Genomic DNA, 16,241 nt, shown 5'->3' with positions numbered 1-16,241 from the left:
GTTATGAGTGTTTTATGTTTCTTTATGATTTTACTCAGGTTATGAGTTTTTATATTATTTTGTTGACCAAGCACACGGTTAGTAGTGCAGGCTACAGTGTGAATGATGTGTGAATGTGGGGGTGACATTCCTGCCGGAAAAGGGGTGTCACCCTCGGTTGTGGTGGAGAAGGGATCCCCAGGACCAGGGAGAAGTGATCCCCAGGTCCGTGTGAGTGGTGTGTGAATGTCCAGTAACATAATTGGAGCCTTGTCGTGGCATTACTGCTCCCAAGTCCTGCATGGTGGACTTGAGCTAATCCAATTTCATAAGGATGTGGGGGGTGTGTGCTAGGGACCACAGTGGTGTGCATGCGTGCATTCTCCTTGTGCCATGAATAATGTGTGTGTTTAATGTGCAAAGATGCCTACTGTGAGGCATCCCCTGACTGTTGTTCCCTCAGAAGACGGGGTAGCCTCGGTTAGGGGGGGATTGTCTGGTTCGGGGGTCAGGTCTTTACGTATGTCAATCTCCAGGCCCTTTCTCACGGCAAAGTTGTGCAGCATGCAACATGCACCGATGATCTGGCACACAAAGTTTGGGGAATACAACAGGGTACCCCCAGACTTATCCAGGCATCGGAAACAGGACTTCAGGAGGCCAAAGGTGCGTTCCACCACTACACGGGTACGTGCGTGTGCATCATTGTATCTTTGCTCTCCTGGGGTTTCAGGATTCCGGAATGGAGTCATGAGATGGGGCCCAAGTGCATATGCAGAGTCACCTGGAAGGGAAAAGACGGGAGGATGTTAGTCGTGCATGTGCCCCTCGTGATGTCTGCATCATGGGGGCGGACAGTCATGCCTGACACCCATGTCACTCACCAACCAGCCAGCTGCTCCCATACACGTTCTGTTCAAATTCTGTTGGGATGGGGCTTTGACGGTATATGTAGCTGTCGTGGCTGGACCCTGGGTGTTTGGCACGGACGTGCCATATGAGGCATTGGGCATCGGCTATCACCTGTACATTGATGGAATGCCAATGCTTCCGATTGCGGTATATGTGCTCTGTGTCACAGGGGGGCCGTAGTGCCACATGTGTGCAATCAATGGCCCCCACTGTGCGTGGGAATCCTGCAATTCTTACAAAATCCCGCATTGCCTTCACCCGCAGGTGCTCCTGGGTGGGTCTGATTGATTTGGTTGGCCATGCGTCTGAGGATTGTGGGGACAACCTAGTGCACACATCTGCTAATGGAAGATTGTGCCATCCCAGCCACAACTCCACTTGTACGCTGAAAAGATCCACTGGCAAGGAAATGGAGTGTTGCCAGTACCTTGACCAGTGGCTGCACTGCATGTGAGCGGTGTGTCTGGCTGGTGATGTCATCATGCAGGGTTGTGGCTAATTCCATGATGGCAGTAGGGCTGAATCTGAAGATGCGATACACCTCAGAATCACCCATGCCAAAGACGTTTATGCGCGTTCGGTATATCCTCTCCCGTGCCCTCCTCCTCCGTGCCCTCCTCCTTCTACGCGCATCTAAAGCCAGGAGTATAGCTATGACCATGGATGCCCCTGGCATGTTGGCATACAGATTGTTGTCCTGCAAGTGTGGATGCTCAGCTCGTCCCTAACGGTGCTGCTGAAGCTGACCTGCACACGTCTGGTGCAAAGTTAAAGCTGTTTTTTTGAAAGGTAACTTTAGACCGGACGTATAGCGTACGCGCACAGCGCGTAGCCTGCGCCGGACAAACGTACTTTTGTGGATTGCCGTATCTCCCTCATTTGCATATTTGCATAGCAAAACAATGGTGCGTCCAGCGTAATTTTGCGCCCACGATGCGCCGGTGTAGAAAAATTATGTCGGTCGGAAAAACCAAGTTTTCAGGCGTATCTCGTTTTGGGGATACGGCGCATAGATACGACGGTGCATATTTACGCCGCGCATCTCGAGATACGCTGGCGTAAGTGCTTTGTGGATCTGCCCCTTGCTCTTTATTCACACTCACAGCTATCACCCCTAGACCAAGTCAAGAAGGTAGCTTAATAGGCCGATCCCAGACTAAACAGCAGCTCCTTCGGGGGTGAGCGCTACACGGCATTGGTCTTTTATTTATCCATACTTATGAATGGTAGATTGTAATTGAATGACCCACCAAATGGTTGCTCTAAGCATCCTTGAACTTTTAGCTGAACCAAAACATGCCTAGAGTTGAGAATACATTTTGCATTGATCATATCATATTTTTTTTTTTTTTTTTTTTACAGCTGGGTTTTTCTCCATGAGAAAGCTTATCAGATCCGGGACTCATCAATCGAGTCTTCTGTTATGACAAAAGTTAAAGGCATTGGGCGATACAGTAAAAGAGTGATGGATGTTGCAGACTATGTCATCCCACCACAGGTAAATAGAAGCACTAAAACTGCATTCAAGGAAGTGTACTTATTAGGGGGTATTTACAATTTAAAATTGGAGGGAAAGACAGAGCAAAACATGTAATTTATAGTAATTTGAGACAGATACTTTTTAATCCTCAATTGTTGTGGTCATAGATAGTATTATGCTAGTTTGAAATTAGACTTACCAAGACTGACCGTTGTACTTTGGCAAAACTTGACTGGCAATTCTGCAACTCTATTAGATGTCAGAATAACAAATGTGTCTAAGTGCCTTTTACCACCAGTGCATAAAAGTATTGTAACCCTTAAGCAGCAATGCAACAGTATATTAAAAATATTATTGCCCTCCCCAGATCATCAAATTTAGGGCGTTTGTAAAATGTGGATTGTTAGAACACTTTAAATACCAAATCTGGTACTAAAACCTTTCTCTGGAAGTCTTCAAATACGGCTTCAATATTGAGGCTGAGAGCTGCACTGTGCGGGACCAGCAGTAACACTCAAGTTAGAGTGATTTATATAATTTTTAGTTATATGATATATATATAGTTAATATAGTACACATGGTGGCTTGAGTATGTAGGAGATCACAGTGATAATCAGTAACATTTCTATGCATAGGAGGGGTAAGAAGAGTGAAGAAGCAGATGATAGAAAACTAAAATCAAAAATTAATAAAGCAGTATTAAACCCAAAAGCAAACATTTATTATATTGCAGCTTACCAATTCTTAGATAAGATGGATGCATTTGTTTCCTTTTTTAGGCTTTATTTACTTTATTTTCATCTGGTGATCTAACCAGCAAGACTGTTTTTTTTTTTTTTATTATTTAAACCACAAGCAGAATGTATCAGTTTATGAGACAAACCACTTAACACTGACAGGGTTGATTAAAATGATCAGCTTTTTATTCATACCTGTATTCTAAAAACAAAAAAATGTTTGTTATAACTGATTATAAAGTGTGAGCTAGCGTTTGTCTTCAATTTGTTAGTTATCTAAATCTGATAATATATTTAACACACCCTCTCCCCAGACTAACAATGATGCTGTCTGCTGTGCATCATGTCCTCATTCTTCCAGAGTTGTGTTTTATTAATACAGGAAGTGTGTTACTGGCCAGATCATCAGGTAATACAGAGGGAAAAAAGCCAAAGTAAAGGAAACTGATGCAGCCATCACATCCAATGGATGGTAAGCTACAATATAATACATTTTTGGTTTTGGGTTTAATACTGCTTTAATGAAAATGATAAATGCACATCAGGTATGATACAGAACAAAAGTACAAGTATAGTCTTTAATGGTTTAGTTCTGCTATATGTTTTTTTTCAGGGGTCTTCTGTGTTTGTCATTCTAACGAAACTTATAACCACTCCAGATCAAGTGCAAGATCACTGTCCAGAGGTGAGTCAAACACCAGCAAAGTGTCTTCCTGTACTACTTTAAAGGGTCACTAAAGGAAAAAAAATGTTTTGCTGAAATGACTGTTTACAGGGTATAGAGACATAAAAGTTAACTGATTCCTTTTAAAAATGATTAAAAATTGAATTTAATCTATCATATAATGTGCCTCTAGTTTCACGTTCGGTTTTAAAGGTACAAACATGAAGTTCCAGGTGAGAGGTGAGTCGGGAAGACTCACAGAACAAAAACAACAAATCCAGGGCAGTGTTTTGTTTTTAAAATTAATCTGATTGGTTCTGAGGAGTTTTAGACACACAGTAATGACCGCTTAGACCACCGTGAAAAGCTCCCAGTACGATGGTTATAAGGAAACAGGCAACCAGGAAGTGTGGAGATCACAGCAGAATTACAGCTACTTCAAAGCAAAAACGAACAATGAGGACATGAAACCAGTACTGCAGTAAGGTAAAGGATAGCTAAAAAAAAAATTCCTTTAGTGACCATTTAAAGAGAACCTGAAACTTTTTTTTAAGTGTAAGCTCTGGGGCTTACACTTACCAACTTCAGTTGCTGCTAGTTGTTAGCAAATCCTTCTAGATTAAATTCCCTGGCCTGATCCGATGCTGCATCTGTCTGGCTCTGCAGTGAGAACTGAGCGATCAAACACCACTGATAGCTCAGTTCTCCCCCTCTCTGAGCAGAGAGCCGTGATTGTCAGTCAGAGGCTCTTTGCTCTCCCCTTCACGGCTTAGTGGAGCACTGGGCTGTGTAGGGGGAGGGAGGGGCTGGCTCATGCTCTTGACTTCTGGGGAGATCCTGACTAAATCTTTTCAGAGCCTGAACCGGCTGTGTGATGTCAGCCGGCAGTGGACATCAGCCCACTGTTGGCTGAAAATAGATCACAGGAGTGCAGAATGAACTGCACTCCTATGATCCATAGAAGTATGGCCAAAAAAAGCTTTGGTCATACTGAAACATGAAATAAGACACTTATTATAAATTGTACCCTTCTTCTGTGTGCAAATATTATATAAACCTGTGCAAAAATAACAATAATGTGCAAACTTATGTATCACCCCTCCTGCATGGGTAGAGAAGCAAACTCACGTCCAGCAGGGAGAAGGCCAGCATCTACTTCAGGGTGGATCCATGGCCCTAGTGGGGAGTGTCGTATGACAAGGAAGGGTGCCAGTCACTTTCTTGGGGTTAGGTCTCCAAAAGCAACAAGGGCTTCCACTCTTCATTAGCCCAAGGGAATGCCAGGATCCTCAGAGGACAGACACCAATCCCCCTCAAGCAAGCATCCTCTGGGCTCTTCTACCTTGGAAACTTACCCACCTACACTACCAGTGAGAGCCAGAGAGGACACAAATGCTCAATTGCACAGCATTTGCTTCTGTCCCATAACTGTTGCTCTAGGTGTCAGTGAAACACAGTGGCAACTATAGGGTACGGCTGCAATTCTGAAACACATGGAGAAGCCACAATTAGAAACTAGTAATTGCCCCAGGTAAACAGCTACCTAGGAAAAGTAAATGTAGATACCAACTAAAATACAGACTGGCTACACTTACAGATTCACCAATGGAGTCAGTTTGACTAGTAATTAATCAGTAATCATCTGCAAATATCATAGTTAATCTAACTTGAATCAATCCACTTATTAAGACTTTATTGCTTTATTGTTCTGGGTAAGTTGCACACTACATAGTCAAGTCAGAATGAGGGAACACGGTCCATTAGCTTTGCACCTTTGCTCCATGTACACGGGACGTTTTTACAACTGTTCCTAAATTATTAAACTTGACAGATAGTAACCCACGTTTAAAACGTCCATTTTGCCGCGTTTATAATACCACGTTTAGCGTTTTGACGCGTTTGCGTTTAGAAGCGTTTCTAAAAAAATATATATATATTTTTTTAAATGGCCAAAAACGAAAAACGCCTATAAACGAAACGCTGCTTTCCGCGTTTAGTCGCATTTGGCGTCTGAAACGTGGAAATCTTCTACGTCTGAACCAATTTTTTTGCTTTCAAAGAAATGCTCTAAAACGCAACTGCCTAAAAACGGCAATAAACGAGACGGTGTACATGGTCACATAGGATAACATTGAATGAGTTCAGGGGCAGTTGAAAAAAGCATCCAACTGCCTTTGAACGTACGTTTAGCATAGTCCCGTGTACATGGGGCCTGAGAGCCGGTTCACACTGGGGCGACTTGTCAGGCGACTCAGCCGCCTGACAAGTCGCGTCCCATTCTATTCACCAGAACCGTTCTAATAGGAGCGATGCAAGTCGCTCCAACTTAGAAAAAGGTTCTTGTACGACTTCGGGGGCGACCAGGGGCGACTTGCATTGACTTCTAAACAGAAGTCATATTGCAAGTCACCTCTGAAAACGTCTTCAGGACGCCTTGCCGAGTCGCCCACGAAGTTGTGCCGCCGCAGTGTGAACCGGCTATTAATCTTACATATTTCACAGGTTCCCTTTTAATTTCTATAAGGCTAAACCTAATATTTTTCTTCTCTATTTCCATTCTAGAGTGATGAGAAGTACAAATGCACCACAGACAGCAAATGTACAAGAAACAGGCCTACATCCAACGGTAAGATTGTCTGTTTGGATTTTAAGATTTCTGAGGTCTAGCTAGTCAGAGTACAACATTATGCTTGCCATATTTGCCTGTTTTTGTAAAATATACTAGGCGTTAGGGATGAGCCGAACACCCCGGTTCGGTCCGCATCAGAACCTTCGAACGGACCGAACGTTTGCACAAACTTTATAACCCTATTGAAGTCTATGGGACTCGAATGTTCTAAATCAAAAGTGCTAATTTTAAAGGCTAATATGCAAGTTATTGTCCTAAAATGGGTTTGGGGACCCTGGTCTTGCCCCAGGGAACAAGTATCAATGCAAAAAAAGTTTTAAAAACGACTGTTTATTCGGGAGCAGTGATTTTAATGATGCTTAAAGTGAAAAAAAAATTGAAATATTCCTTTAAATATCGTACCTGCTGGGAGTCTATAGTATGCCAGTGAAGTGGCACGTGTTTCCCGTGTTTGAACTGTCCCTGCACAAAATGACATTTATATAGGCTTTAATGTGATGTCTGGTCCCTGCAAAATGGATGAAAATCATTGAGAAAAATAGCATGGGTTTCCCCCCCCTCCCCCCAGGTCATTACCAGCCCCTTTAGCCCTATATACTCTGAACAGCAGTACACAGGCGGTGCAAACAAGACAGGGACTGTAGGTTTGTTGTTAAGTAGAATCTGTTTGTACATTTTTAAAGTATAGCTCCAGCCACAAAATCTATTTGTAAGCTTTTTGGAAAACAGAGAAAGGTTTTTAGCCCTGTAACATTTGTTTTGCTGTCTGTGCATCTGTTCAGAAGATTTCACCTCACTTTCTGTCCCAATGACAAATGTTTTTTTTGAAACAAGGATTGGTGATAAAGCATCAGTGGACAGGAGACACCTCTTACAAAAGAGAATTTCCCTTCCTAGGGGTAGATTTCCTCTCACTTCCTGTTGTCTCCTTCAATTTGCAAGTTGGAGTCGTTTGTAAGTTGGACGTTTGAAGTAGGGGGCTGCCATATATACTCTGCAGAAATTTGGGCCCTAGGTGTTGGTGTTGCCATAACACTGTGAGCCCTCACAGTTAGTCTTGGTGGGTGCTGGAATGCCCTGCTGTGAACTATTATATCAAGAATTGTAATTACATGCCATTGTTGAACAGTGGTAGAAAAAATTGGGCCTTTGGTGCTGGTGCAGGTGCTGGTTGCCACAACACTAAGTCCTCACAGATACTCTTGGTGGGTGCAGGAATGGGCAGTGCTGTTACATATTGGATCAATAATTGTAATTACATGCCCCTGTTGAACAGGGGCAGAACAATTCGGCCTTTGGTGGTGGTGGTGCTGGTGCCACAGCACTGTAAGCCCTCACAGTTACTCTTGGTGGGTACAGGAATCGGCCCTGCTGTGAAATATTAGATCAAGAATTGTAATTACATGCCCCCTGTTGAACAGGGGCAAAAAAATTGGGCCTTTTTTGGTGGTGGTGCTGGTGCCACAACACTGTAAGCACTCAGTTTCTCTTGTGGGGCGCAGGAATAGCCCTGCTGTGAAATATTAGATCAAGAATTGTAATTACATTTCCACTGTTGAACAGGGGCAGAAAAATTGGGCGTTAGCACTGGTGGCGGTGCCCAGAAACCATAAATGTTCTTAAAGCTATCAGCATGATCATTGAGGAGGAAAAGGATAGTCACTCAGCATGACCAAGATAGGTCCACTCAGCATGACAGGATAGTCACTCAGCATCAGCATAGGCAGATCTTGAAGGGATCTGACATTTCCAAAAAAAATATTCAGTTACACCAGCATCAGGTGCTTGTAGCTGGTGGTGATCCAAGCCTGATTCATTTTATGAAGGTCAGTCGATCGACCGAGTCGGTGGAGAGGCGCACCCCTGTGATCGGTTACAAAGCCTCCAGCAGCACTGAATGTGCATTCCGAATAGACACGGATGCAGGGACAGGCCAGTAGCTCAATTGCATACTGTGCAAGCTCTGGCCAGTGATCCACCCTGAAGACCCAGTAACCCCTAATGATTTTTGGTGGCAAAGGTGTCCAAGTCTGATCTTGCCCCTAGGTATTCCCGTACTATGTAAAACAGACTAAAAAAATTCTCTGAACGAAGCCCTCAGCAACACTTTGTCCAGAACCAGAATTTTGTAACCTCCCGGTCTCTGGGAATGCGTTGCACAGACCTTTCTGCAAGGCCTCCCTAAGATGTTTCATCTTCTGCTCCCTCTGCGCTGGCAAGATAAGGTCTGCAACCTTACCCTTTGTAACGTGGATCAAGGAGGGTTGCCAGCCAGTAATGATCCCTCTCCTTGATAGTTCGAATACAAGGATCCTTCCACAGGTTTTGGAGGATCAGGGAGGCCATGCAGCATAGGTTTGCTGAGGCATTCGGTTGCAGAGCCGTCTGGGTCACTGAGGACGGCATGATCCGCAGCCACCTCCTGCCAGCCACGTAAAAGTCCATGGGTTTCTTGGGACTGTAATGATCCCTTGAAGACTGCTGCTGCTGAGTGCCAGGCTCCACCTCCATGCTGACACAATCCTCCTCTTTCTCCTCCTTGTCCTCTTCCTGTGTAATAGGCGGGCAAGCAGGAACACTGTCTGGATAAAGGGGGCCTTGAGAGGTAAGGAAGTCCTCCTCTTTCTCCCTCTGTTCTGCCTCAAGTGCCCTGTCCATTATTCCACACAGTGTTGGTGCTACAAACAGGTGGATAAGAGGGACAGTGTCAATGATGCATGCACTGCCATCCTCGTGGCCTCCTATATGGTGACAGGACAGTGCATGCATCCCTGATCATGGCCCACTGGCGTGGGGGGAAAAAAACAAGCTTCCCTGACCCTGTCCTGGTGCCATATTGGCACAGATACTCATTGATGGCCCTCTGCTGTGTGTGCAGCCCCTGCAGCATGGCCAACATAGAGTTCCACCTGGTGGGCATGTCACAGATAGGCGGTTCTTAGGCAGGTTGTATTCTTTTTAGAGGTCCAGCCAGCCTGAGCACTGCCATTATATGACCATCGGAAATGCACACAATTTCCTGGCCTGCTTAAGGACATCCTGTAAGCCCGGGTACCTGCCCAAGAACCGCTGCACCAACAAGTTAAGGACGTGTGCAAAACAGGGCACATGGGTCAGTTGTCCCTGTCGGAGGGCAGAGAGGAGGTTGGTGCCATTGTCGCAAACCACCATTCCTGGCTTAAACTGGCATGGTGTCAACCACCTCTGAGCCTGCCCCTGCAGAGCTGACAGAACCTCTGCCCCAGTGTGGCTCCTGTCCCCCAAGCACACCAGCTCAAGCACTGCATGGCATCTATTTGCCTGCGTAGCCCCTTGAACATCTACGGAGCACCGCTGGTTCGGAGGACACATCAGCACAGGAAGAGGCCTCAGAGGAAGAAGAGGAGGAGGGGGTGGAGGAGATAGGTGTGTCACAATCACCAGTAGTAGCATTTTGGAGGCGTGGTGGCGGAACAACCTCCAACACTACTGTACCTTGGCCTGCATCCTTCCCAGCTGCCAGCAGAGTCACCCATTGTGCTGTGAAAGATAGGCAACGTCCCTGTCCATGCCTGCTGGACCATGAGTCAGCGGTAATATGCACCTTACCGCTGACCGCCCTGTCCAGCGAGGCATGGACATTGCCTTCCACATGCCAGTAGAGAGCGGGAATCGCCTTCCGTGAGAAACCTGCCACTGAGGTACCGCACATTCCACAAATTCACGGAAGGGGGCAGAGTCTACCAACTGAAGAGGCAGCAGTTGAAGTGCTAGCAATTTAGCTAAGCTATCATTCAACTGCTGGGCATGTGGATGGCTGGGAGCGAACTTCTTTCGGAGCTGCAGCAGCTGGGGCAGGGAAATTTGCTTGGTACAATATGACGTTGGTGTACCGATAGTAGATTGCCCGCAAGTACTTGGCTGTGACACACCTAATTCTACACCTTCAGTCCTATCAGTGCAGGCTTCAGAGAGGACTGAAGGTATAGTGGGGTTGGAGATCCCAGCTGATGAGGAACAAGGAGAGGTCCTCTTTGGTGTGGGTCTTTGAGGTATGCTTGCCAACGAACTGCATGGCAGGTCGACATATGTCTGGTCAAGCATGTGGTGCCCAAGCGGGTGATGTTCTGGCCACGTGAGATACGCTTGTGACATATGTTGCAAATAGCAGCGGTGCAATCTGATGCACTTGTCTCAAAAAAGGCCCACACCAAGAACTTTTGGAATAACGCGAGAGACAGCAGCGCCCTGAAAATGCGGAGCTCTGCGGTGAGATGCAGTCGGTGTGCTGCCCTTAAGCTGGCCCCTGGAGGGCATTCTGCCTCATTGGAGATGTGCCTCCTCCTCCTCCTATCAGGCACCCCCGTGGAGTCAGTGACCTCATCACCCCTCCCTCCTCATCACTGTAGCAAACCTGGCAGTATGCTGCAGCTGGGGGAACATGACTGCCAGATTCCTTCTTGGGCACCCCTCTCTCTGGGCTCACGTTTCTGTCTTCCTCTAGCTGGGTACCATCATCGGAGCCTTCAAAACGCTGCGCATCCTCCTGCAGCATGTACCCAACACTGTGGTCAAACAGTTCGGGGGACTCCTCAGGAGGACATGGTGGGGCTAGGGAAGGAGTGACTGATGCCATTGTGCAGAGAGAAGAGGCCGCATTGGCAGCTGCTTTGCCAGACAAAGTACCCTGAGCCTGGGGGAGAGAGGATGAGGAGGATGAGGACGGATTGGTCATCCACTCTACCAAGTGTTCGGCATGTTACGGCTCAACACGGCCAGCTGCCAAAAAAATGACGAGCGTGTCCCACGGCCATGTGTTGATGAGGATGCACCATGTCCACGACCAGCACTGTTCCCTTTAGATGCAGAGCCTGCTTGCCCTCTTTTATCGGCTCGTGACTCTCTGCCTCTCCTTGTTGTCCTTCAGACATACTAATGGCCTGCAGAGAGATGTAGCTGCACAAATACTGACAATAATTGCAGATCTCTGCCTGTGGTATTAATATGAGAACACCAGCAATTGTATTCACATAGCTTTAGGTGCACACTGTGCAGAGGACACAGTACAACAAGTGAAAATACTGCAGCTAGCACAATCACCTGCCTGCCTGTCAGTATATTAGGAAGAGCATACATGAACAGATCTAGCTAAACTCAATACAGTGTATAAATATATATTTATGGTTGGAGCCCTATGGCCGATACGGACATGGACACAGACTGACTAGGACTCACAACATACAATGGGCCTGAAATGTGCGCTGGCCCTAATGGACGGTACGCCAAAATAAGGGGGCAAAGACATTCAGGTAGGGGTATAGTTTTATTAAGTCAGAACATTAGTGAGCAAGTTTGACGAAGACTTGTGCCATCTCCGCTTGAGGGTCAGAAATGTACGGTGAAGCAGGCAGACTTCAACCTGCCTAGTTTCTTAATGATATGGTCGGGGACCCCGTGTCGCGAGGTGGCTGAGGCTGCTCTGATACGAAAGGAGTGGCCCGAATACTGGGTAGGATTGAGGTGCAGGCTCCGTAGGAGGATCCTCACGTGTTTAATGAACTGGCTGGTGTTGAGAGGTTTGTCTGGAAAAGGGAGTAGAGGAGTGGAGTCTGATTGGGCTGGCAAAAGTAACAGTAGGCGGCAGGGCTGGACTGGGACAAAAATGTGGCCCTGGACTTCATCCAGAGTGGCCCACTTTGACAGGTCTCTCCCATGGTGGCCGGGACAAACTCCCGCAACCCCCCCCCCCCGGCCACCCAAGCCCCCTCTTTCCCCCTTCACTAGCCATTCTACTTTATTAGAACGGCTGGCACTGGTACTCTTATAGGCAGTACCAGTGGGGAAGCTAGACATTATTTCACCCAGGGGAAAGAATCAGTTCGGTGCCCCCCCCTTATGGGACAAGATTAGGCAGAAGTGAGAAACTCCCAGGCCATAGCTGTTGAGTCAGCTGTCTGTCCCCTCCCCCATGCTCCTCTGTTGTCCCCCCTGCTCCTCCCCCTGCTTCTCTGCTCCCCCCAGTTGAGCGCTGCGGGGAGGGAGAGGAGGTGAGCGCTATGGGAAGGGAGAGACAAAGGAGTGGAGGGGGGCGGTGGTCTGCTGTCACTGAAGCCGGCCCACTGAGCAATCGGCCCACCGGGAAACTCCCTGTAGTCCCAATGGCCAGTCCATCCCTGGTAGGCGGTCCAATATGGTCACTGGGCACCAGGCGTTAGCTGTCTTGTAAATGGCGATATCTAAGCCTGGGCCTGATTGCTGAGTTTTGGAGGTAGTGAGATGGAGCGTGAAGCGGTCTTGATGGCAGACCAAGTGTCGTCTGCGCAGGACTTGGCCGGCAGGGCTGTTGAAGGCAAATTCGCTTGGCCGGAGGAAACCATAATACGCTAGGTAGATGGCCGCTTGTATGACCAAGCTAGGCTGGAGGCCGAACGGGGATGTGGCGAGGATGGCGGACAGGTCTCTAAATATGGTGCTGGTTATGGGCAGGCGTTTGGCGTTGACGGTTGGTTGTTGCTTCTGGACTGCGCATAGGGCAGCTTTTACTGCATGGGACGTAAACAGCGAAGGCTTCGCCGGATCTTGTAAGGTCAGAAAGTGCAGGACGCCTGCCAGGTAGAGACGGATGGTGTTATATGAAAGGGGACTGGCAAGTATGGCAGTTGGAGATGAAGACCAGTACGTGCTTGACATTCGGGGTGGTGTTCGTGGAGTGGCGCGTCAAGAACTTGCTAAAGGTGTCCCAAGCTGTGTGATAGGCTTTGAGGGTATTGCGAGAAAGCAACTGGTTAATCAGCTGGGTAGCTTGCTGTAGGTGCTGTGTTAGACCAGGGTCAGTTGAGACCATGGAAGGATAGGGGCTGAAGATGGATCGGCTCCGGGTTTCTGCTGGAAAAAGAGGCATAATTAAAGTGGGACAAGGCATCTGCGGCGAGATTACACTTGCCGGGGAGGAAGGTACAAAGCACGTTGAATTGGTGCAGTAAGGACAGTTGCACCAGCCGACATAGGGAGGACATTATAACAAGGGACCTGGACCTGCCCTTGTTGATAATGTCGGCTGTGGCCTGGTTGTCGGTGGTGAAGGTTACAGTTTGTCCATCCCAGCTGTGGCCCCAGAGTTGGGCGGCTGCTACGACTGGGTACAACTCGAACAAGGAGGACGTCTGGCTGAAGACCGAGATCGCTAGTATTTCTGGCGGCCATGGTCCTGCGAACCAGTGGTGGCCAAAAATAGTCACGAAACTTGTGGAGGCTGTGGCGTCGGTCACTACTTGTGGGGAAAGGGGTGACACTGACGGTATAAACATGGTGTGACAGGACGTCAGGTAAATCTGGGGGCATTGTCACAGACGGGAGATACATTTCTGCCTTGTTTAGAAAATTCTACAATTACTATCAGGTGTCAGCCGCAGAGGTAGCCAGAAAGGTTTAAGGATGTTGGATAGCTTCAGCTGTTCAGAATGAGGCAATTAAGGCCTCTATAAGTTGTCCAGAGGACTACTACTGAAAGCTGCATCCTGAGGCTTGTTGAGTTAAGGAGAGCAGTGAGCTGAGAAAGACTTCTGAAGGTGAAGTGGTTGTTGATATTTTTGCTGTGTGATAAAAAAATCAAAACGACTATTGTTTTCTGCTGGAAGACCAGCAGTGTCTGCCCAGCAGTAGGCTGTGCCAGACTCCATAGGTAGGTTCCTGTGTTGTGAAGGTAGACGGCTCAAGTGGCCAGGGTTTATTTTATGTTTTGTTTATGCTGTTTGGATGCTTGCACTTGTTTCCAGCAATATGGAAGAATAAACCATAGCGCTTGTTTTTCAACCACCCTCGGCTGCCTCTCTGTATAGTTCAGTGTGTAGTGAACCCACTCAGGAGGTCACACACCCCCGCTACCGAGCTAACCCCTTACACATGGTGGAGTGTCGCGGGCAGTTAAAGTAAACCCAAAATGGAGGAGATACTGAAGCAGCTGGCTATAGCAAATGCAAATCAACAGCAGACAAATGCAGGTTTGCAGCGGAGCCTTGCAGCTCGCCAAGAGAGCATTGCAGGCTTGGAACAGAGACACCAGCAGCAAATGGAGGCCATCGTGAAACAGCTTCAGAGACAGCAGGCCGAGGTTGGCAGTCAGGCCAGTAACATACCGACTTTTCGGGTAAGCCACTTATTGCCAAAGATGACTGTAGATGATGACCCTGAGATGTTTCTGACCACGTTTGAGAGAACAGCGGAAAAAGAGAGTTGGCCTAAAGAACAGTGGGCTGGACTAGTGGCCCCCCTATTATCTGGAGAAGCCCAAAAGGCATATTTTGATTTGGAGCTTGCAGATGCAAAAAACTATGATCGGTTAAAAAAGGAAATATTTGCACGTTTTGGTGTAACCCTGGCTGTCCGTGCTCAGCGGGTCCACAATTGAAGTTATCAGCTGAAGAAGCCACCTCGGTCGCAGATGTATGACCTCATCCATTTGGCCAGAAAATGGCTGCAGCCAGAAACTCTGCCCGGACCAAAAATTTTGGAGCGAGTCGTCATTGACAAATTTCTTAGGTCTCTTCCTGACACCCTGCAGAAATGGGTGAGCCATGGCGGTCCGGAAACCGCAGACAAACTAGTAGACCTGGTCGAAAGGTACCTAACAACAGAAAATTTGTCCCCTTTCCCCAGAGATGCACAGACTTTCCACCCCAAGACCAGACCCTCCCCACCTATAGGTAAGACTGCATCAAGGGATGGGGGTGGAGAGAGGGACCAAAGAACAACTAGAGGTATTATCCGGACCACTGCTAGTGGTTGGCGAGAGCGGCCTGGAAGACCCATCCCACAAGAGAGGACCAGAAGGTTTATCTGTTACCGTTGCCGGGAAGAGGGACATGTAGCAGCGGTTTGCCCAGCGGTTGATGAACCCATGCAGTGTGACTTTCTGACAGAGAGACAACAGTCCCTTTTTGCAACCACATGCACCGCAGTAAATGGGAATGAGAAACCTTTATGTAGAATGTGCTTAGATGGTAAAGATGTTGTGGTATTGTTGGATTCAGGTAGCCTGGTCACCTTGGTGAAAAGTGATCTAGTGGTGGGAAAAACCTTACATCCTAGGAAAATGGCTGTAGTTTGTGTACATGGGGACACTCGAGAATATCCGGTGACTATGGTTTCCTTTGAAACCTCCCTCGGTACCTTGTGTCACCAAGTGGGTCTAGTTCCCCGACTGCCACAAGATGCCATTGTCGGAAGGGATTTCCCAAAGTTCTGGGAACTCTGGGATTGCCCAGATTCCCCAGTAAGTGGTTCTTCTGAGCCTGAACCATCTACTCCAGAATCCTCTATCTGTGAGGATTCTGCTGAGTTTCCATTCTCAGTCTTAGCAGGGGAAACACTAGTCCCTAGGGAGGAGCCGGCTACCTCAGAAGAGGTACAGCAGCCGATAGGGTTTGATGAGCTCAAGGTGCACAGAGAAAATTTTATCAGTGAGCAATTGAGGGACCCCACATTGCTAAGAGCCCGGCAGAATGTAGTGAAGATAGATGGGGAGTTAGTTAACCCTGACGAGAGGGTTGCCCTCCCTTATTTCATTATTAAAAGGGACCTGTTATATCAAGTGTCACAGAGGATAGAGGACACCATTGAGCAACTGGTAGTGCCTAAACCGTACCACAAGATGGTGTTGGAACTGGCCAATGGGAACATTCTTGGGGGACATTTGGGAGCAGAAAAAACCTGGGAGAGAATCACCCAGAGGTTTTATTGGCCTGGGATCACTAAGGAAGTGGAAGTGTACTGCTCTTCCTGTCCAGTGTGTCAGATTACTGCACCCATGCCACATTTTCGCAGTGCGTTGGTACCCCTGCCCATTATTGAGGTCCTTTTGAG

At 47.5% G+C, this 16,241-nt stretch overlaps 1 protein-coding gene across 1 annotated transcript in view; it reads left to right on the top strand.

Moving 5' to 3' along the window:
- P2RX3 (purinergic receptor P2X 3) overlaps positions 1 to 16,241 on the top strand; it is a 736,403-nt gene that overhangs the window by 62,121 nt on the left and 658,041 nt on the right. Inside the window, exons 2-4 of the mRNA XM_040320880.1 lie at positions 2,254 to 2,389; positions 3,722 to 3,793; positions 6,335 to 6,398. Of these exons, the coding sequence (XP_040176814.1) occupies positions 2,254 to 2,389; positions 3,722 to 3,793; positions 6,335 to 6,398 (272 nt within the window). The remainder of the gene's footprint in view (positions 1 to 2,253; positions 2,390 to 3,721; positions 3,794 to 6,334; positions 6,399 to 16,241) is intronic.

The sequence above is a fragment of the Rana temporaria genome, chromosome 8, assembly GCF_905171775.1.
Source record: "Rana temporaria chromosome 8, aRanTem1.1, whole genome shotgun sequence".
In the NCBI taxonomy this organism is placed as follows: Eukaryota; Metazoa; Chordata; class Amphibia; order Anura; family Ranidae; genus Rana; species Rana temporaria.
Note: the sequence above shows the minus strand (reverse complement) of the source record. Positions and strands in the feature narration are given on the sequence as shown.